General features: G+C 36.2%; 1 protein-coding gene across 1 annotated transcript; it reads right to left on the bottom strand.

Annotated features, from left to right (window-relative positions):
- Positions 1 to 438: 438 nt before the first annotated feature.
- On the bottom strand, positions 439 to 6,244 carry si:dkeyp-98a7.1. Its single transcript, NM_001144810.1, is given in 2 exon segments — positions 439 to 3,143; positions 6,151 to 6,244. Coding segments are annotated over 2 exon segments (1,104 nt in total). The 5' UTR covers positions 6,180 to 6,244; the 3' UTR covers positions 439 to 2,068.
- Between the last annotated feature and the right edge of the window lie 17,177 nt (positions 6,245 to 23,421).

The following is a 23,421-nucleotide window of genomic DNA, read 5'->3' as shown; positions in this document are numbered from 1 at the left end:
AGATATGCATACAATTGTGTAAATACATATACAGCAAGACAAATGGTGCTGTAAATGTAAATAGACTTCTTGACAAAAGTCTTGTCATCGATCCTAGTTGTAAAAGCAGCAAATAATAGTTGATCATTTAGAAAAGTGTCAGAAGGTAGATTTTTCAGATGAATCATCTGTTGAACTGCATCCTAATCAGTGCAAATACTGGAGAAGACATATTAGAACCCACATTGACCCATTCTGACAAAAATCAGTCAGTTCGGTAAAAGAAAAATCATGGTTTGGGGTTACATTCAGTATGTAGGCATCAAGAGGTCAGCAGGATAGCTCTCCTCATACTTCAGCCTCCACTTCAAAGTTCCTGAAAGCAAAGAAGGTCAAAGTGCTCCAGGATTGGCCAGCCCAGTCACCACATGTGAATATTAAGTCTGAGGTAAGATGAAGGAGGAGAAATTGATACTGAATCCTAAGGAGTTGAAAATGAACTCCTCTAGGAGTTCTGCAAGAACACTTTCTTTGCCATTCCAGAGGACTTTATTAATAAGTGATTTGAGTCATTGCAGATATGTATGGATGCAGTCCTCCAAGCTCATGGGTGTCATACTCAATATTAATTCTGTTTCCACTGCACCATGACTTTATATTCTATACTGTACATTAATACTGTTTAGTGACAAGACTTTTGTCTCAGCAAAGTCAGACCTTACTGTGCTAATTAAGTAATTAGAAAATCAAGACATGATCATATTTTATTTAGGAAAAATAGGCGTAATCTAGAGGCCTTTGTCTTTCATATAAGCCACTTCTGATACCAAATGATCCTAAAACCTAAAGCTTGGATAGGCGACAAGACTACTGTCAGGTGATGTATAGTATTTTAGTTGTAATTAATTTACAGTGAGTTACTGTAGATTCTGCAGGAAATTGTTAACCGTGTATGTATAATTATAAAAATATAACAATGCATATATTTTAATTGGGACCCACTTGATTTTTAATGTTGTTAACTATGATGCAATATTAATATAAATATATAAATTAAATAATGTGATACAATCCACTTCTAATGTACGTAGATACCTAATAGAAAACCCATAGAAATAAAGCATTTCCTAAACTTCACCTGAATAGCAGTGGAGGTGTTTAGCAATAAAATATTAACATAACAGCATTTCCAACCAACAAATGTTGCTTCTCTTTTAAAATATTTTTTAAACCTTAATAGAATGTTCCCTCTAGGTTTAAAGAACATTCTTAGAACATTCTTAATTAAATTAGCTTTAAACATAAACTGCTACTGCTTTATTCTGGGAAGGTTCCCAGAACATACAAAGCACATTCCCAACGCATTCTTAGATGGTTTCCAAAAAAATAACCAAACTGGAACCATATGAAAAAATTAGGGGAACGTTCTGTGTTTGAGTTCTATCTAGCAAATAATCTTTTTGATGCATGTACATAGTAGTTAAAGAACATGTGAACCAAAAGTTCATCAATCATTCATTTTCGTTTTGGCTTAGTCCCTTTATTAATCTGGGGTCACCATAGCAGAATGAACCACCAACTTATCCAGCATATGTTTCACATAGCGGATGCCCTTCCAGCTGCAACCCATCGATGGGAAATATCCATACACACTCACGGACAATTTAGTCTACCCAATTCACCTGTATGGCATGTCTTTGGACTGTGGGCGAAAACCGGAGCACCCGGAGAAAACCCACGCGAACGCAGGGAGAACATGAAAACTATGTAACCAAAAGTCGCATTAGGTAAATACATGCTGTTGTCATATTGCTAGACTGTCATTGTGTAGACAGAACATCACTTGGTGTTTCTCTATGCTGCTTTTTAATGACTTTAATCACGTCATAACAGTTAATGCTGCTTCTAACAACCTGTATCCCTCTGAAACCAAACTTCAAAAGTAAATCCAGTAAAAGCCTCCTCGGAGGATCATCTCACTCCATCAAAACAAGAGGTCCACACGCTTGCAGCTCAAACATGTCTCATATCTTGAGCGTTAATAATGTCTTAAGCGTAAATCCACAATAGTTCATGGCGTTTCCTTTTGTTATGTGGGCCTGTGTATATCCTTCCAGATGTCTATTAGCTGTTGTGGGGATCCGAGGATTGTTGTGATGACCCTGAAAAAATCTTCTCGGACATATTGTCCCAAATAGGCTCTAAACTGAGAAGGGTCTGGAGGTGATGTGGGTGCATAACCCAAATGTTTTACGCAAGCGCCAATATATGCGTCTTCTATGTTAAACGGCTTTACATACTTGGAAGCCTCCACTATTTTTGATGGCAGATCATTAGAGAAAACATATCCCATTCCCAGAAGATACGTAGGGTATGTTGGCTCGGGGTAAAGCTCCTCTGAGACGTACCATTTTGAGTCTTTGCTCCTGACAACAGGCCGGTTCCACATCACCATTCCTGTGATGTAGTTTTCTCTGGGTGTATTGGGAGCTGATAGGAGAGTCACCAGGTTATCAACATTTAAGAACATGTCTGAATCGATCTTCATGCTGTAATTCGCTTGAGGGCATCGAGTGGCCAACCAGCCCATGATCACCATGGTCTTTATGGTCAGGTTGAAATAGGAGTCCACAAAGTTGCTCTGGATTAAATCTCTGTGTTGTCGGCTCTCTTTCTCCAGCTGCTGTTGAGCTTTTTCAGAGTCTGCTCCTACAATCAAACCCACTAAAAACAGAGTTAACACTGCTTTCCCCTGGACTGTGGTTTCATTCCCCCATGTGCTCCGGATGGCGTTTCGAGCATCTATCTGATTGGGAGCAACAGGAACCATCAAGACCAGGAATGGATTCTCCTTGCATACATCAGGTTCATCCAGCATGAAATCATAATTCCTTGGGTGAGCCACATGATAGATAGCTGCGCCCCATTGCTGAATTTGTTGCTTGGGCAATGGTGCTAAGTGGTCTTTACCGTCATCCAAAGTTTGATTAAATACCCCGTGAGTCTTATTTATGACTTTAAAAAGCCATTTATGAGGTAGCTTAATGTCCTCAAAAGAGACATCAGACATATAAGCAATTGTAGACCACAAGAATGCCAATGTGAGGAGTAGTACGAAGGCCTTTTTAATGTGACCAATGTAGAAACCTCCATCTTGAGCCAAACTGCAGAGAAAAAAGAAACAGGAACAAAATTAATTCTGTATTACTTAAATAAACAAATGAACCAATGTTTACTTTTAGGGTGTCACAATGGCTCAGTGGGATCATTTTACAGCAAGAAGGTCGCTGGTTCAAGCCTCGGCTGGCTCAGTTGGCATTTCTCTGTGGAGTCTGCATGTTCTCCCCATGTTCATGTGGGTTTCCTCCGGGTGCTCCGATTTCCCCCACCAGTCCAAAGACATGTGATACAGGTGAATTGGGTAAGCTAAATTGTCTGTAGTGTATGTGTGTTAATGAGAGTGTATGTGTGTTTCCCAGGGATGGGTTGCAGCTGGAAAGGCATCCGCTGTGTAAAACATATGCTGGATATGTTGGGAGTTCATTCCACTGTAGCGACCCCTGATTAATAAAGGGACTACGCCGAAAAGAAAATGATGGAATGTTTACCTTTAGCATGCTTTGTGCTACTTGAGCTCAACTAAAGATTGTTTCATTGAAAAGCTAATGTTTACATCCTACTATTCATGAGCTGGGAGAAAAAAAAATCATTGTGTAAATGCTTCAACCCATAACTTTCCTCTGCGCGTTTCTGTGTAATCAGATTTAGTGACTAATTCTTTGTTTATTCTGTGACTGGTTTGATTCAAGTCGGAATTCCGAATGACATAATGAAGTAGTAAAAGAGGAAGCTCAACAAACAGATTATTACAGTTTTGTTTTTATTTAGAATCAAAGTGAATTTGGTCCCACTTTATATTAAGTGTCCTTAACTACTATGTACTTACATCAAAAAATAAATACAATGTACTTACTGTGTTTATAATGTATTTGAGAAGACTTGTGGTGCTTTTGAGTAGGGATAGGGGTTGGGTTATGGACAGGTTTAGTGGTATGGGTAGGTTTAAGGGTGGGTAAAGGTGTAAGGGATGGTCAACAGTGTATTTACAAATGTAATTACAAAAGTTAATCACAGATGTAATTACATACATGTATTTAATCAAGCATAAGTACACAGTAAATATATTTTACACAATAGGTACATTGTAACAAACTATTAATTCCTGTGTAAGTACACATTAGTTAAGGCCACAATATGAAGTGGGACCGTGAATTTTTTTAATATCGCGAGAAGCATGTGATATGATTGATTGCAGCTGGTCTCTCATTTGTAATCAGCAATAATACAATCAGACAGATGCAAAGTCTACCATAAATAGAGCAATTTCACCTATACCTTGTCTTCATTTTGGAAGAATTGCCCTTTCCACCCCATCTCCTCCTTGTCCTATTTTACCAGGTGGAGCTCTCGAGTCCTAACTGATTTCAGACCCCCTTACATGCTAATTGAGCAAAATGGAGCCCTGAGCTCAGTTATCTCCGAGCTCAGGGTTCTCTCACAGGGGTGCGTTTCCCAAACAACGACGTAACTCGTTTCTGAACTATTATAGCACGATGCATTGTTTGGAAAAAGAACGATGTAGTGAGGATTGTTTCCCAAAACCATAGTGTCTATGTCGCAGATCCATTGTTTGAACTATGTTAGTTATAACGTAAAACGTCTATGATGATGCTCTAAATGGGGCAGAGTAAGAAATTCTTCAGAGAAAATGCCCAGAATTTTTTGGTGCAAATTATTTTGTTCAGAAAAAAAAAAAAAAATGCAATATTAGTTTTGGTCAAAACATGCACTTGTTTACATTTTTATTGAAATATATATAATTAAAACATATATGACCTATGTTTCCTTTACAAATATTATTGAGATTATTCTATATAAAATCACTAAGCTAAAACGTATTCTAATATCATGTATAAATCATATAAATCGTTAATGGATATAATTAACAGTAGGCTATTTTTTTAGAAATAAAAAAAAATCCTACATATAATATTAATAGTAGTAGTAGGAGGAGGATATTGGATATTGTAGGATATTGTTTATTTATTTATTTATTTATTGAAAAGTCTACTTTTACAATTTGACACACTCAAACCACTGCAGAAATCTTCTAACCAACAACAGGCCCATGTCATATACAGATACATTTCTTAAGAAATAACCTAGTATAAATTAAAGCCATTAATGTACAGAATGCTGTATATTTTCATTTCTCCAAAACAATATCCTTATTTTGTTTTTAATATTTTCACCTAAATATTCCTTTAAAGCTTTTCTCCCAAACAAATTAACATGGATTGGGCCAAAATTTCAGACAAAACAGCAACAAATGTTTATGTTTGGCAACATATAGATGCTACATTTTCACTCTACAGCCAATTTAGTTAACCAGAGCACCAGAAGGAAACCCATGCAAACATAGGGAGAACATGCCAACTCCACACAGAAATGTCAACTGGCACAGCCAGGAATCAACCAGCGACCTTTTGCCATGAGGTGACAATGCAGAGCCACCGTGCCGCCAAGGAATGTAACATTTAATTCAATATTAAATAGGCTCTCTTAAGTACATTTGGTCTTAAATAAGAGTTCTATGGGAGTTAGCCAAGATTTGTCCTCCTGCTGCTTTGACAATATGTGATAAGCCCATAATCACGACTTCACAAGAGTGTGAAAATATGTATTTTATCTAATATACAAACAAATCTAACGTACAATCAATTTATGATAGTATAATTATTCAGTCTACAGTACATTAAAAAAGAAAAACCCATTTGTCGTCTGAAATCCTTTAGATGTATTGTAGTTAGAACAAATGAAACACATTTATACACGTAACACATTACACACGTAATTTATAATTTATTTTATCTTAAATTATCAATGAATGTTTAGTACAATCCCATACAATGGTATGAATTATGATTCAATCTTCATTCTGTCTTACGTTTCAGTTCCAGGTAAAGTCACCTGTTTACTTTCCGAGCCAAAGGATTTAATAAGATTTTGTTTACTTGCATTGCAAGGAAAAATCACCTTCTTTATGTTTATTAAAAAAGGGATTGTACATGTAAAAGTCATAAAAAATAATAAAAAGATGGAGGAGCTTACCTGTGAAAGACGTTTTTAACAGCCATCATGCTGTGCTACTATTGCTTCAAGTAGAATATCTCTTCCTGAATTACCTGACTGGTCTGTCACACTTCATAACCAGTTAACTGGAGGCGGTGCCAGCAAGCAAATTACTTGTTTTATCATGATGGAAGTTCTCAAACTCACCGCTGAAACGGATGCTTCCTAGAGTGTACTGCTCATTTAATAGATAAGCGATAAATAAGAAGATAGTTAAATGATGCCTCAAAACTGAACGCAACAAAAACCTTTGGGAGCATCCTCTCTAAGGTGTTACGCTCATTATGCAGAGTAGGTTTGTTGCTGTGAGTAACAGTAGTTAATACACCTGGGAGCCGTGCTGTTGTCAGAATAAATTTGACTATAGGAAGTGAAGGGTGATGCGTTTATATCCATTGGAAACCTGTTACAGTGTCTAGTTGTTGTTGTTGTTGTTTTTACATAGACGTTTGGAGCAATCATGAACTAGCAAGTTTTGTTGTACTGTTTGTTGTCCCGTCATTGTCATGCAGGCTTAACTGTGAATTGAGAGACAAAAGCAGGGAAAAATGTAACACAACCAGTATTTCTGGTTGTCTGCTTTGTTTTCTATTTTCATTCCACGCCAATGAACATTTAAAGCAGTGATACAGCCTGGGGTGGCTCTGAAATCTATTTAAATGTATTTTACTGCTACCAGCTTGCTGATATTACGTTTCATTTCAACAATTACTACCACTGGTTGTTGTGAGATAAAGAAAAATACATTTGAAAGCTGTGAAGCTCTTCAAATTTGTTTTGAATGTGTGCTTTAACTGAACCTAACTGAACCTAACTGAACCGAACAAGTGGCAATTTGGCTGCCTTTATATTTTCTGTTTGTGTTTTTGGTCAAACATTGGGCCCTATCATACAACCGGCGCAATGTGGCGCAAGGTGCGACACAATAGTTGTTTGCTAGTTTTACCTTCGCGCAAGAGTCATTTTGATGTTTTGCACCACACATGCTGTTTACATGCATTTGCGCTTATATGTGCGCCCATAGGCGTTCTGGTCTAAAAAGGAAGGCGTTCTGAGGCGCATTGCTGGCACATTGCTATTTTGGGAAACTATAATAGATCTTTTAATAGATCAAAACAAAGCCAGTCTAAAGTCAAGCGCAGAGTGTGTTAGTTGTGCGCCTTGCTTACAAACTACTTAATAAACACAAGATGTAGAGCAATATGCAAATATTTTTACAAATGAAATAGAGTTAAAATATTAAGGATGTAATAAGGATATATAGGATACAAATATAAAGGATTAAAATATTACAAAACATATTATTTTCTAGTTTACATAAATTTAAAAACCATACTTTCATGCCTTCTTCATCTCGGGGGCTTTTTCAGTTTATTCGTGACAATTTGCTTTTGTATAATGTTATTATTATTAGCAGAATTATTTAATATATCCATATTTATATTTGTTTTATTAAAAACTGTCAGGTTTCAGACTATATGAGGCATAGCAGGTGTATTTGGATATAACTCAGTTTTTTAACAAACTTTGTTATTATTGTTCCTTTATTCGTTTGCTGGAAATTAGAACTGAATTTAGAAATAGTATTGAAACAAATATTTGCGCTTAACAAACAAAATTAATTATTTATGGACTAATTGATGTCTGTGCGTACAAGGTTTCCCTATCCACGAGAGCGAAAGTGAAAGTAGATTATGAGTAGGGTTGGGTCTCGATTGGGTTTTTTTGATACCGGTGCCAAAACGGTGCCTGAACCGATACTTTTTAGCCACAAAATGTCATGACTGTCAGTGAACAGCTGAGGGTGCTGTAGTTCAACGGACACTGAGTATGAACTACAGTGCCCAAAAACTACAAGTCCATATATACCACGCACATTACACCCAGTCCACGTACACTGATCCGCCATCACAGCTGTGTCTGTTTACCGTTGATTTCCAGGACTATTTATACAACCATTCCACCTCTGTTTGTTACTGCGTCGTTTGTATATCTTGTCATTAGTATCTTGAAGTCTTGTATGTCGAGTTTGTTGTTACCTTCGTCTTATTCCTGATCCTGTTTCTTTCATAGTTTCTTGTTTTGCTGTTTATTTGTTACTTTGTTATTTTTGAACACCGGACACCTTGTTTTTCTGTTTGCTGCACGATTGTAATTAAACCTGCACTTGGATCCGCACCTTTTTGTTCCTGTTTTGATCAATCTAACGTGACACAAAATGATGGTGGATGACTCCAAAAATATTTTATTTGACAATATTTTAAAAAAATATATAATTTTAATAGAAAAGTGTAACTAAAGATTAAAGATTTAATAACTAAAGATTAAAGTAAACATCAATTCATACTGTATTGTATTGATACATTTCCTTTGATCGTTTGTTGGATTGTTGAATTTAAGATATGCATTATGAAATTACATTAGCTTGCTATTAACCTGTGGGGGGCGGGCAGGGGCCATGTACTTTTAGGAGCACATTTTAACATATACATCACAAAATACTTCAAACATTTTTCGAAGTCATTTGTTTTCATGCATCACCCTGCAGTCTTTATAAACAAAATATTAAATAACTTAAACTCCAAATAATCTTCCTTGTTCACTCATTTGACAAGTAACGTCAAACTGGTGTTGGATAACACATTTCTAACATTCAAGTACATCAAGGCACATTGCTGCACCTGTAAACTTTCAATTGAAGTCAATTTATTTTGCCCTCCCATTCATTTAAAATAATGTTTCTGAAAATTTTAAAGTGTTTCCTAAAAGAAATATTATTCTGGAGTCTTAATAAGTCCTATTTCTTATTGTTTATTTGTGAATAAAAGCCGTTTTTAATTTAAATTAAAATAAGGTCAGTATTATTAGCCTTCTTAAGAAATACTTAATGTATATTTTTGATTTACACAACATATCAGTGACAAAATAATTTGGCTAATTATTTCAACTTTCGTAGTAAACTGAATAAGTCTAAATTACACTTTAATCTTAATAAAAAACTATAAAATACTTAAAGGGACTTTGTCTGAATACAACTGTCTGCATGGGGAAGATAAAAAAGTAGATATTAGAAATAAGTTAGTTAAACTATTATCTTTAAAAATGTGTTGTAAATAAATCATGTGTTGTAAACGGAAAATCAAAAATGAATGAAGGCGAAACTAAACGAGTTGAATATGAGCGTGACTGAAAATTACATTTGATCATGTTTTACATCTGTTCTTTGGTACTTGCTGACTGTTTGTAAATTCAAGACTGCATTTCCAAACGTGAAACTATGTACACTTGATTTCTGATTAATAATGGTCTCTGCATAGCCAAGGACTTCCTATATTAAAGTGTTAAAATCACTATTGAAAATCGAAGTCTAAAATCAAGGGTGGACATTTTGATAGTGTTTCACATCATGAACATGACTGAAGATTAATCATTTTATTACCTGTGTCAACTTCTGACGAATATGGGGAACTGATGTGCACAGCACCGTCACAGAGATAGCAAGTGCTGCGAAAACAGAGGGAGCGAGCATAAGCGAGTGCCCGAGGGTGACACCTAAAGTACGCGAGAGAGGCTCTGCCTTTGAGGCCTAAAATGTGTCATTAAGTTTGACATGTTTCCCCCTTACACGCAACTTTTGTAAAGACAGTTGCTGTGTAAGAATCCTTGCTTGTAAAATATGTTTAGAATGCTTAGTTTAAGCAAATTGAATGAACGTGATCATGCGTGTTGATCTAAAGAGTGTCACTCTCGCTCACCGAAAACCGCTGGAAAACCAGGCTGAATGCGCTATACTGCGCGCGTTGTGTGCTTCTGTTCCCTAGCGACAATAACAATCGCCTGATATCGCCTGTCCGTATTCCTCAAAGTTGTTTAGAATGAAATGTTTAGTGATGCTGTGACACAACGCCTATGTGAGCCTTTTTTCATGCACCCCATACGTTCTTGCAGTAGCTAAGAAATTAGGCACCAAAATTCATACGCTGATTTAATACCGAAAGTTCACAGCTGAAATTGCTAGCTAGCTAACCCATTTCAATATTGCACGTTCCACTATTGGACAGTGTTGCCATTTGGCGACACATACAGTACATTTGATCGATTTACAAAAAAACTCATTTGAGAAAAACGTTTTGGAGTGAATATGTCATCATAACTAACTGGAGGTGATGTTTCAGATTTTTTTATGGATCTGACATGAGTTGATCCTTTGTTTTAATTGACGTTTACATTTGCATTCAGCAACTACATACAATAAACGCCAGTCTGTCAAATATCGTGCTACAGAAAAACACTGCATGTCATGTGACACTTAACCAAAACACATCATTGGCTAAACTTAGGTCTTGTCTTTAACCAAAACAATTTGGTTACAGACAAGACCTTAGTTTAGCCAACAGTGGCTGGGAAATGATTATAATATCATGTTGCCATATGGCAACACCATGTGGTAGATGGTTTAAAGTGCATGCCTATTAACTGATGTTGCAGCGAAAAAAGTGATTTAAAAGAAGCATTTTTTTCTTCTAAAAACGATATTTGTAACATAAGTAACACAATTACGCTAACTTAAGTAAATGTAATCAAATGACACAAATTTAAAATGTAATTTGTTACATTACTGCATTCCTCAAAAATGTCATTAGAATACAGTAACACCAAACTCTGGTTTTGGGGCATTTGATGCTCCTTGTTGGACATTTGCACCATGTTAACAAACAGGAGCTTGTTCTATAGGGCGTGATTATGATGTAGTGCCTGTATTTTGTGTTCTGAATGGAAAATCCTCTTGCTGACAAAGGGCAACAGGTCATCAAAAAGGGATGATTTAGTTGGAAGTACTAATGAAAACAGTTTTAGCCTTCCTAATGCACTTACATTGCAGCTAATCTCTCAATAGAATCCACGTCAGCCATTTTGCAACAAAACTGGAAGTCGCCAGGCAGACAGACTTCACCCCCAAATCCAGATATAATGTGTGAATACCCCATTAGACTGAGGCCCCGTTTACACTAATACGTTTTAGTTTTCAAAACAGCGTTTTAGAATGAAAACAATCTGTGTCCACACTAGCATTTCACCTAGCGTCTCTGAACAACTCTACAATGCACCGCTAAAAAGCACATCACGTGACCACAAACACTACTCAGTTTCTCATATCATGTTTTCATTGTATTGTTAAAAAACAACGTAGCCAGGGTGATGTGAATGAGGTTATAAAGTACACTGTTCCCTTTGAAGATTTACCCGATGTGTATCCGGGAGTTTGTTTTTCATATCAAACTTGCGAAGTCTGAACTTACAAGGAGAGGATGCAGGAATGAACTGTGTGTTGGCTACTTAATATTGAGGAAAAAGCCCCAATCAAATAGGTGAATGTCTGCAGCAATGCCTCCATTTTCAGATGTCTCCATTTTCCTTCATCCACACTGAGATGGAGCAGCAGAGTTTTCAAATGAAAATGGCCTCTTCAGCATTTTCAAAACGCTCTGTTTTTGACGCTCAAAAACTCTGGTCTAGTGTGCACGGATGGCGTAACGCCATGAGTTTTAAAACGAAAATGTGTTAGTGTAAACGGGGCCTGAGCCTGTACCACAATACACTCTCAGAAATAAATTACACTAGCTGTCACTGGGGTGGTACCCTTTTAAAAGGTACATTTGTACTTAAAGGGTCCATATTGGTACCTCAAAAGAGTATATTAGTAATCCTAAATTTTAAGAGAAAGACTTTTGTACTTAATAGTAATAGTATGTATTAACTTGGGCCTTTTAGATACAAGTTTGTACCTTTTGAAAAGGTACCACCCCAGTGACAGATTGTCTACTTTTATTTCTGAGAGTATGGAATACCATCTCATGCAAGAACTCTGATATAACGTGTGATCTTGTGTTTCATTTCTTATTTCTTACCTTCCATGCCTTTGGTTTGTGAGCCAGAAAGACTTAAATTCTTTGAGTAGTAGACACATAGTATGGAACCCCTTGCCATCAATTCTTCATGCAGCGGGAACACAGCAGCAATTGACTGCTAGCCCAGAGAGTCATTCGGTGTAGAAACAAGTGAGATCCGATGACTTTGAATACCATTCAGTGTGATATCGAAATTAGTCAATCACCCGCACTTTATGAATATCAGCTCTGTGTAGTTGGAGATACGATCATTTGCATCCTGCTAATTGAGTATGTTTTTATAGGTGTAATTTGCACTTTGTCAGTAAATGCCCATAGCTAAATTAAGCTTTTGTCTACTTTACTGACTACTACTGCCTTTATTTTCATGTGTTTTTTTTTTTTTTAATGTCAAACTTCAGCTGTTTTACATCTCATTAAACCCTCATGTTTGTCTAACTGCTGTAAACATCAGGTTCAGTTAACCTCTTGTTTTGGCTTTGTATATGAATATGCACCGTTATAGGGTGTCAGGTTGAGTCAGGGAAGACACTTTTTTTTTTCTTCCCTGAAAAACAAAGCAGACTGACTTGCTTTTAGTATCTTTTGTTAGCTGTTTCCATCCAACTACTGTTATGCACATTTTGACATCAGCAAAAAAAAAAAAAAAGGTTGATAAAAACACCAAGATTCATTTTGAAAATGTGCATAAAAACGCACACACATCACTGTTTAGGATCAACTTTTTATCCAATAAAAGAGTGCATAAACTGAAAACACTTTTCCCTGACAAATTCCAGCATGTGCTATGTAAAACATGCTCAATAAGTTGGCGGGTCATTCTGCTGCGGTGACCCCAGATTATTAAATGGATTGAAAAGAAAATGAATAAATGAATGTTTAGTAAATTTAGTGCTTTTAACTTTAAGCTTCCTGCCAAACCTGTTTGTCCTGTTTTCAACATTAACATAGACTTCTGTTGTATTGGAGTAAAATACAGCATGTCCTAATTGTGTTTAAACAGAAACACAGATAGACTACAGTTTTATTATTTATTTCGACTGAAAATGAACTCCATGCGAAGTATACTTTTGTAGTACTTGTGAAAAAATAATTAGTTTAGTTAGTAACTAGTTTGTCTAATGCTCAGAATTTGAATTTACTAATTTTAACCAATACAAAAAGGAAAAGGAAAAAGTAATTTAAAAAATTGATAAGAGTGAAGGAAAAAAAAAACAAACTTATTTTTAATGATGAAACCATAAAACCTTAAAACCACCCTACCACCTTGAGCTTGAAAACTCAGAGTTTGCTCAAACTAAATGCAAACTTTATGGGTAAAATTCCAAACAAGCTTTGCACAGCAGTCCTCAGGGCTTGTGTCCTTGTGTCCTGTTACCGCACCCACTTGAATAGCTTGTGTGTAGTCCTTGTCTATTTGAGTGGTCACACCAGTTCCTGTTGTGCTCTTACCTTTCCACTACCTCTACTCTTGTAATTGCTGTTGTGTGTGTGTTTGTAACATATTAGGACAAAAATCTTGCCTTGGAATTATAAGGTACTATCTCTGTTGTAATATTGAGCTTCAAAGTTTTTGCTTTCCATATAGCAAACAATATGTGTGTAACAGTTCTCTTTCATACAAAAACATGATGGAGACCCTAAATGTACTCTAATTATATATGATCAAAATTCTCTTAAATTTCCAAATTGGGGTAAAAAAAAAACAGGTACAGATAGAACCTTCTGACTCTGAAAAGTCATTTTCTGATTGGAATTATAAGCTTCTCTCTGGCAGATGATTAATTCAATCATTACTTTTCAAGAAATACAATCACTTTGCTTTTTCATTTAATTAAAAAAATGGTGTTGAAACAACATGTTGCTGCTTGAGAAAAGAAATTGTTTTCTTTCTATAACATTCATTTGATGTTTTAGGATAAATATTTTATTTTTCAAATTGAGCATACAAGGCTGGGCTAAATATTTTATCCAGTGCAGCTGTTAATTTTATGTCATTCATATGCTAATATTTATTGAAATATATGCTTTAGATTTAGATAGTTGCTTTACTGTATATGCCACATGAATTAAATTAAGCATTTGCTCTTCAAGACTTAATATCAAAGTTAAAGACTTTAACCTTTTGACTGCCCCTCTACCAAATCCTTGACCATGTTTCAAATAATGACTAAAGTCATTTAAAGTTTTAAATAATGACTAAACACACAGCATTGTTGGTTCACAAAAACAAAATCAAACATCAAAATAAAAAAATAAAACTACATTTGTTTTTGTTTTATTGTAACAAGAAAACATGTTAAATGAGAATCTGAAATAGTTACGGTATACTTCAAAAAACAAAGGTGGTTTAGTGTTAAAAATGTTTTATTTTGAATATTTTCTTTAAATAAATTAGTCTTTTACTTCACATTTTCAGATATTTCATGGTATATCTATTCATTCCAGCACTTTTACCATAAACCGACATATCAACAATTTAATAGATGCTGATGTTTTGGAAAGTATAGGATGTGTTGAGGAAAAAAAAAACACATTGAGTGTGTTATCTAGCATCATTAGAAGGAAATGCAATCCAAACATTTTTATTTCTTGGTGGGCTAGTTAAAGGGTTCAAAGAAAACAGGCAATGAGCAACTGAGTTGTTTAACAAAGTGTAATAAACACTGAAAATGTTTCACTTATACACAAATAAAAACATCTCAGATTTAATGTATTAGATTTTTTAATAATTGTTTCTTTTTCAAAAAATGTAATGTTTCATCTCAATGTCAAAAAAATGCTTCTTTTTTATTAGAATATGCAAAAAGATACATAAATTGGGATCATACAAATACAAAGAAACATCAACAAAAAACCATAACAAAACAACAACAAAAAACTAAAACAATATAGTCAGGTACTGTTAGGTGTTTGTATTTGTGTGTGTGTGTGTGTGTGTGTGTGTGTGTGTGTGTGTGTGTGTGTGTGTGTGTGTGTGTGTGTGTGTGTGTGTGTGTGTGTGTGTGTGTGTGTGTGTTTGTGTGTGTGTGTGTGTGTGTGTGTGTGTGTCCATGTAAAGGTAACTTGGTGGATAGGTCAGATTACATGCATAAGGAAAAATAACAGTCAATAAATGAAGCAAGAAAAAAATGCTTCTTAATCATTTGCACACATCTTTTCTGTTTCAGGTTTCTTCTCAATTGTGTGTGTGCAGCATTATTCAGTTGACTAAATAAAACGTAGTGTTTCATTTTGGTTTTTCCTGCTGCCAACAGAGCACTCTGGTGGAATGACAAAGAAAGCTGGTCCTGTTGGTCCTCGTGTGTTTGAAATGCTGATTTTCTCACAGAAAGAACCTTATAGAGCCAAGCTAGAGTTCGACTGTAGATAAAACCTTTTTTGTTCTTTTAAATAAAAAGTCTTAAACTGTTAACAACTTATAATAAAAAAAAACATTACATAAATAAGTTACATTTAAACATACATGTAAATAAGTTGTCATTTAAGTTCATTCATAAACTAATTTCGAGAGGATCACGTGATTATGATTTATCACAGCCGGTCTCGCATTAGCTAATCATGAACTTCCAATCATATGATTCCTAAGTTACTATAAAGAACCACAGTCTTCAGTCCACGTTTATCTTCATCTTGAAGAAACCCTCTTACCTCTCTCTTTACCACAGCTCAGGGCATGGTGGCTCCAAAGTAAGAACACTGCCGGCCCTAGTCCCTGCCAGACTGGTGGGTGTTTCTGTAACGGGTTTGTATATTCTCCCTGTGTCCACTTTTTCCCCGGGTTCTCCAGTTTCCTCCTATTATCCAAAGATATACATAATGCTTAACAGATTTAGCAAATCCGGCACTTGTCTAGCTCCCTTCTTCTTAGATGTTCCCTTAGCTACTGCAGTCGGGGAAATTTTGAGATCCACCTGAGCTCAAGCTCCCCTCTCACCCTGGGCTCGAGGATCCCTTGAGCTCAGGGCTCTCTCCCGGGACAGCATGCCAAACAAGCTTTTGATGGATCATCAGCTAAGTGTGAACTCTTGAATAAGAATCTTTGAATGAGTCAATTTTGACAAAAATGTCAGATAGAACCTTATAAGAAGGTGACAGATTATGTATGGTGACATGGGTCTTACAAGGAGATGGTAAATTATGAGGACATTACTGTTATTTTCCTACCCTTTTGGTCCTCTGTTTAATGCAATGTAATCATTTTTATTTATTTTAATAATTTTCTAAGCAACATTTTGTGCACCCTGGTCAAATACTGTTGTTTTTATTGTTGATTTGATTTCCTGATGTCCCAATTTCTCAAAAGGCGGATACATCATACAGAATGATTCTATTTCCAGAAAGTAAAGCTGCACATGGTTTTTCAGGGATAGTGTAGGGATGTACATGGTGGAAGTCCTGGAAGGGATGTGATGGTGGGGAAAAAATTGGTGGAAGAAAAAAAAACTGAGTGATAGGAAAACATATTTCTAAGGTTTATGCGTTCCCTAGCAAAAATTTAGTTTTGTCGCAAAGATATTTTGAATTATTTTGCAAAACTGTTTCTCCACAAACACTTCCTGTTCACTTCATTCATGTAAACCAGGGGTCACCAACCCTGTTCCTGGAGAGCTACCTTCCTGCACATTTCAGTTGCAACCCTGACCAAACACACCTGTTTGTAATTATCAAGTGCTGCTTTAGGTACTATTAATTGGTTCAGGTGTGTTTGATCATGGTTGGGACTGAATTCTGCAGGAAGGTTGCTCTCCAGGAACAGGGTTGGTGACCCCTGATGTAAATCCTCCCGTTTTTGTCGAAATTCTCCTGTATTTTATCATTCTATCCCACTTTCTTTGCATTAAAGCTTTGCGTCGATCGTCGCCTTTCATATGCAACCTCTGAATCAGTGAATGCATGTATAAGCGCTGATTGACAGATGTGCTCCGTACAATCCCTGCTGAAAAATCCAGCTTAAACCAGCCTAGGATGGTTGGATGGTTTTAGCTGGTTGACCAAGCTGGTATTAAAGGGGATTTGGCCACTTCCAGGCTGGTTTCCAGCCATTTCCAGCCTGGTCTTAGCTGATCAGGCTGGAAAGTGACCAGCTAAAACCATCTAAAACCAGCTTGACCATCCTGGTTTTGGCTGGGCTCCCAGCCTGGCTAGGCTGGTCAAGCTGGTTTTAGCTGGTCATTTCCCAGCCTGGCCAGCTACAACCAGGCTGGAAATGGCTGGAAACCAGCCTGGAAGTGGCCAAAACCCCTCTAAAACCAGCCTGGTCAACCAGCTAAAACCAGCCAACCATCCTACGCTGGTTTAAGCTGGATTTTCCAACAGGGATAAACTGATCCCAGATTAGTTTCTGTACACGCCATTTAAAGTGACACCTCTGTTATCAAACAAGTGAGCAGCAAATGAATCTCTCGTTATGTTTAGTTTGATAACAGAGGAGTCTCTTTAAGATCTATAATGAAAGCATTCCATTACTTTAGAAAACTGTTTGTGCTCATTTAGGAGGAAATTAGCTGTTTAAAATAAAACATGCAGGACAGAGATGTTTACATATTCAGTGTATTTGTCTGTTAAAACATACACCCAAATCCAAAAGTGTCCTGGACTTTTGTTCCTCTGTAAATGGGGTGTACAGGAGCTGATATGGGATCAGTTTGTTGCACGGAGCGCGTCTGTCAGTCATCGCTTATACAGGCATTCACTGATTCAAATGGTTGCATATGAAAGGTGATGATCGACGCACAGCTTTAATGTAAAGAAAGTGAATGCAGATTTTAATATTAATGTCAGCGTGCTTTCAAGATTAAAAATATATCAGAAATATGGGAAAATACTTAATGATAGGATGATAGTGGGATAGAATGGTAAAATACGGGAGAATTTCAGCAGAAACGTGACAGTTTACAAGAAGTGACATTTTGTCATTGTGTTGGTTCCCGCCCTGCCTCCAGTATTCAGCTCATTCAGACTCATCTTAGTGCCACGCCTCATATTTCTTGTTTTACTACCTAGTCCCGGCTACACCTGCTTTCTCTTGCCGTGTGCTTCGCCCTATTGTGTGTACTGTGTGTTCCTATCTTGCCAAGCCCTGTTAAGTGTAGTCAATCATAGGCTTATCTGATCCTTTTTTTAAGTAACACAAAAAAAAAATCCCATTTTACAACTCTGTTTACAAATTTAGCTTAGCTTAGCTTAGCATAAATCCTTTACACAAAATGCTTTACACAGTATGTCAGAACAGATAACACCATATTCTAAACAGAAATTATATAGGATAAAGTCAAAGTGAACAGCTGTTCTAATTGTGAATTAAAACACAAATATATTCCCTGTATTTTATTCAATTGCCAATGAGAAACATCATATTGCGGTTATATAAATAAATAAATGTGTGTATGTATATATATATATATATATATATATATATATATATATATATATATATATATATATATATATATATATATATATATATATATATATATATATATATATATATATATATATTTATATAACTGCAATATGAGTCACACAGCTGTTCATATTGTCAATTGAAACACAAATATATTCCCTGTATATATGTATGTGTGTGTGTGTGTGTGTGTGTGTGTGTGTGTGTGTGTGTGTGTGTGTGTGTGTGTGTGTGTGTGTGTGTGTGTGTGTGTGTATGAAAGCTCCCATATCCCATATGAACATGATTACCATCTAGAAAGCACACTCATGTGTTGAGATTTTTCAAATCACATGATCATACTGTATGTTCTAAAAAAGGACTCATGAGGTTTTTAAAGAACAGTGAGCACATTGCAGAACTCCGTCACCAATACGTCCAGATAAGGTTATGCAATACAGTGATTACTTTATGCACAGTGTTTTGCAGTAAACGACTCCATAAACCTGGCATTCATTAGTACATACATTAGCTATAGTACAGTGAACCATTTACACTGTGTTTAGAGAGTCATGAAGTTGGAAATCAATCAAGTCCCACATGAAATTATCTATGTTGACGAGACTGGCTTCAACTTGGCGAAAAGGTATCGCCGTAGGAGAAACATAATAGGCAAAAGGGCCATCGTTACCATGCCGTGCCAGAGAAGAAGTCGGGCAAATGCAGAAGACCAGGCAGAATAGAAAATTACTTTGTTTTTTATTATAATTGCGATGGTTTTTCTGTTTGTATATCTTGCAGTGATGTCCTTTTGCAAATATAAAAAATTCTGTGTCTGTATTTTTTTACATCAACTGTAAATTTTATAAAGCAATTTATTTATTTCTTTTTGTATTGAATTTTTGCAGTAAAAGAAAGAAAATGCCAGAAAACAAAATAGAAATGTAGAGAGTCTTAAAATATAAGGGCAGAGCTGACACATAAACTAATGCAGTTTCTGTAATTTTAGCTGATGATAGTGTTTTTATTGTCAGTGTGTTCTGATTGACTGAATGTTTCTGTTGAAAGAGAACATGTGTTTGTGTTTTGAAAAATTATGTCATTTTGGAACATGTTTGTAGTGTTTTGTTAGACATGGTGTAGTGTGTTAGTTTATTATTGTATTTTGAAAAGAAGTTTATAGGTTTAGTTTACAATGTTTGATTTTGAGCATGAAATTAACTGTTTTGCCAATTGTGTGTTTTAGGTGTGTTGCTGCGTTAAGAGTTTAGCAAACTTGTAAAATGTTTTGGAAAAACTGTCATAGCCAATGTAAAAAACTGTAATTAAAGCTTGACTCTTTTGTAATTACATCAAGTACTAAGTCCGACAGAAAATGAAAAGCGCTATCACTGGGTTATATCCAATCCAGGTTCATTCTGAAAATGTATCGCTATAAACATTTCTGGAGAGCAACAAATATGTATCAGGAGGTACTTTTTTTGCAGTTTTTGTTTTCAAGAATCCACCAGAGACCACTGTGTATGTTTTTTCAGATCTCAAATTTCTCTCGCGAGTGCCTTTCGCACCTGCTGTTCTCATGTAAATCTACCAGAGGCCGCTGTCAACTGACTTAATGCTTGACTGACCAATCGACTGACCCACCCTCCCCATTCACTAAATAAAACTAAAATGCTGCGTCCCAATCCACATACTATACATCCTAAATAGTATTTGAAAATAGAATTAGTATGTCCCAAACCATTGTATGTTGAAAAGAGTATGCCAGAGGATCCCGGATGGTTTTCTATTTCCGACAAAAAAATTAAGTGTAGAAGCGTCTATACTCTAACCGCTGATATTGCCCACAATACATTGCCCATGACACAAATTTGATTAGAACTACAAACGTGTGAAAAGTGTAAATAAACTACAAACATTGATGGACACGTGAGACCAACCGTCAAGTAGAGAAGCTTCAGTAAAGATGTTTGAATGACTGTTAGTCAATATCTAGCCCACTGGAAAGTATTTAAATGGCATTATCTGTGTTATATTTCATCTGTAATAGCAATACTGAACTTAGATAAAAACATGTTTGGATGTCTAAATGTCTAAATGCAGAATTATCCAAAGACCTGAGGAGATTTCTCTGCATGAAAGACTCATGAATGGGAGATTAACCTGCTGCTTCTTCTCCAATAAAGTAGAAAGTTAAATACCACAGAAATGTAGATGATTGACAGGGGGCATAACTAAGCAACACAACAATCTATTAAAGAGGTAGTATGTCAAAACTCTTCTGCTGCACATTCAAAAGTATAAGCTTTTCCTTCACAAAAAAGTACATATTCTTAGGGCGTAGTATAAGAATGCAGATTGGGACGCAGCAATAGTGTTTTAAAAAGCACCGATTGACCCACCTACTCACCAACTTCCCCAAACCCAACAGACAGATTTAAAAAGCAATCCAGAAAAAGAAAAGTCCTCGTCTGATTTTTACCACATTTTTACCCAGTTTTGTCTTACCAGCTCATCCAAAACGCAGCGGCCAGGACTCTGACCAGAACCAGAAAATCACAGCACATCACACCTGTTCTCAGGTCTTTACACTGGCTCCCAGCAGATGTGGGTAGAGTATCCAAAATGTATACTCAAGCGAAAGTAAATGTAACAATCTTAAGAAAATGTAAAAAAAAGTATTTAATGAAAAAATTACTCAAGTAAATAGTTAATAGTTACTTTTCTCTCTCTCTCTCTCTCTCTCTCTCTCTCTCTCTCTCTGAGCGGATGTTGCGAGTGAGTGGGCGGAGGCGGTGTGAGAGTGTGTTTGCAGCGCGAGTGAGTTTCTATCTTTCCTTTCTTTCTTAAAAGTCAATATTTGCAGTGTATTGAAAGTTATTTCAAAGGTTGAACTGGTGTGTTGAAGACAAAGTTTGTCTCTGTGACGCCGCGAACGCTGTTCGTCAGCGTTTGCTGACAGGTGTGTGTGTGTGTGTGTGCTATGGCGGCTGCGATGGAGACGCCGGCATCGGCGTTTTCAGGCGATGCGCCGTTTGAGCGTCTTTCACGGAGGCACGGAATCAAAATTGTGCCAGAGATGGCTTGTTCGGTTGAGGAGTGTAGTTTGGCGGTTGGAGAGACCGTTGGGTATGAGAGTATATTGTCAGCGTCAAGAATGAACAGTGCTGTTGTTATTTTTCTAGACACTATAGAGAAAGTGAATAAAGTGGTTCAAAGTGGAGTAGTAATAAAAGATACATTCACCCCAGTAATGCCTCTTTCTCAACCAGTAAGGAAGATCACATTATCAAATGTTCCCCCCTTTGTGAAAGATGATTTATTATTGGCAGAACTGTCGAAGCATGGAAAAATTGTCTCTAAAATGAAAAAAATCCCCCTGGGTTGTAAGTCACCCCTTCTGAAACATGTTGTATGTTTTAGACGTCAGGTTCACATGATTTTGAAAAGTGAAACAGAAGAGCTTAGTGTGGCCTTTAAATTTAAGGTTGACGGATATGATTATGTTGTTTTTGCCTCATCTGACACAATGAGGTGCTTTGGATGCGGACAAGAGGGTCATTTGAGGCGTTTTTGTAAGGAAAAGAATGAGAATATTGCACCTGCTCAGGATGGTGGTGGAGCAGTTGAGGAAGAACAGGTAGAAGATGAAGTGAGAAATGATGGGAATTTGACAGAGGTGATGGTTGAAGAGGTGATTGATACAGACATGGGAGAGAAAGGTGGGGATGGAGAAGGCGTAAATGCTGAATTCAGTAATGTGATTGAGATGGCTGAGAGTGTTTTAGAAGGAGAAGGAGAAGGAATGTGTAATGAACTAGGGAAGGAAGAAGAGGTTTTTAAAACCCCTTCAACTAAAAGGAAAAGAGTAAAGCCCAACATAGAAAGACCTGGGAGCAGCAGCAACAAATTTGATGATGGTGAACAAAGTACATTGGAAGACTCTGATAGTGAGGTAACTGGCAACAGAAATAGTGGCAGACTGAGGAGTGATTACTCCTTTGGAAAAATTAGATCGTTTCTTCAAAAGACGAAGAACATGAAAAATGTTCAAGTTGTTGATTTTTTCTCTGATCGTGAAATGTTTATTGAGTCAGTTGGAACAATGATGAGGGGTGAAGGATCTGAACAATTTACAGTGCAAGAGATTTTTAGGCTGAAAAAATTTGTTGCCAAATTGAGACGAGAATTACAAACAGAAAATGGTTTTGAAACAACATAGTTATTCTGGTTTCAGTCCTTTAAGGATTGTTTTTGTTTTGTGTTATACTCTTTTCTTAATGGGGGTGATAAGGCTAGGATCACTTAATCTAAATGGTGCAAGAGATATTAAAAAAAGAATGCAGTTGTATGAGTTAATTAAACATGAAAATATAGACGTAATGTATGTACAGGAAACTCATAGTGATTGCAGCAATACCATTGATTGGGAAAAGGAATGGGAAGGAAAAGTAGTATTAACACATACGAGTTCTAGTAGAGGTGGTGGTGCTATTTTGTTTGCTAAACATTTTTTGCCTGTATCTTATCAAATAGAAGAAGTAATAGCTGAAAGACTTGTTATAATAAAGACGGAATTTGAAAAATATAGGATAAATTTTATAAATGTGTATGCTCCTACAAATGGTACAGAAAGAGTTATTTTTTTAAATAGCATAAATACATTATTACAGAACTGTAGAACTGATGATTATGTGTTTTTGGGAGGAGATTTTACAGTTTTTTACAATGGCTATGACACTTTTTTCAATACATTTAACAAGTTTGCTAAACTCTTAACGCAGCAACACACCTAAAACACACAATTGGCAAAACAGTTAATTTTATGCTCAAAATCACACATTATAAACTAAACCTCTAAACTACTTTTCAAAATACAATAATAAACGAACACACTACACAATGTCTAACAAAACACTGTAATCATGTTTCAAAATGAAATTATTGTTCAAAACA

The sequence above is a fragment of the Danio rerio genome, chromosome 22 (genome assembly GCF_049306965.1).
Source record: "Danio rerio strain Tuebingen ecotype United States chromosome 22, GRCz12tu, whole genome shotgun sequence".
NCBI lineage: Eukaryota > Metazoa > Chordata > Actinopteri > Cypriniformes > Danionidae > Danio > Danio rerio.
This window is presented reverse-complemented; position numbering and strand designations above follow the sequence as displayed.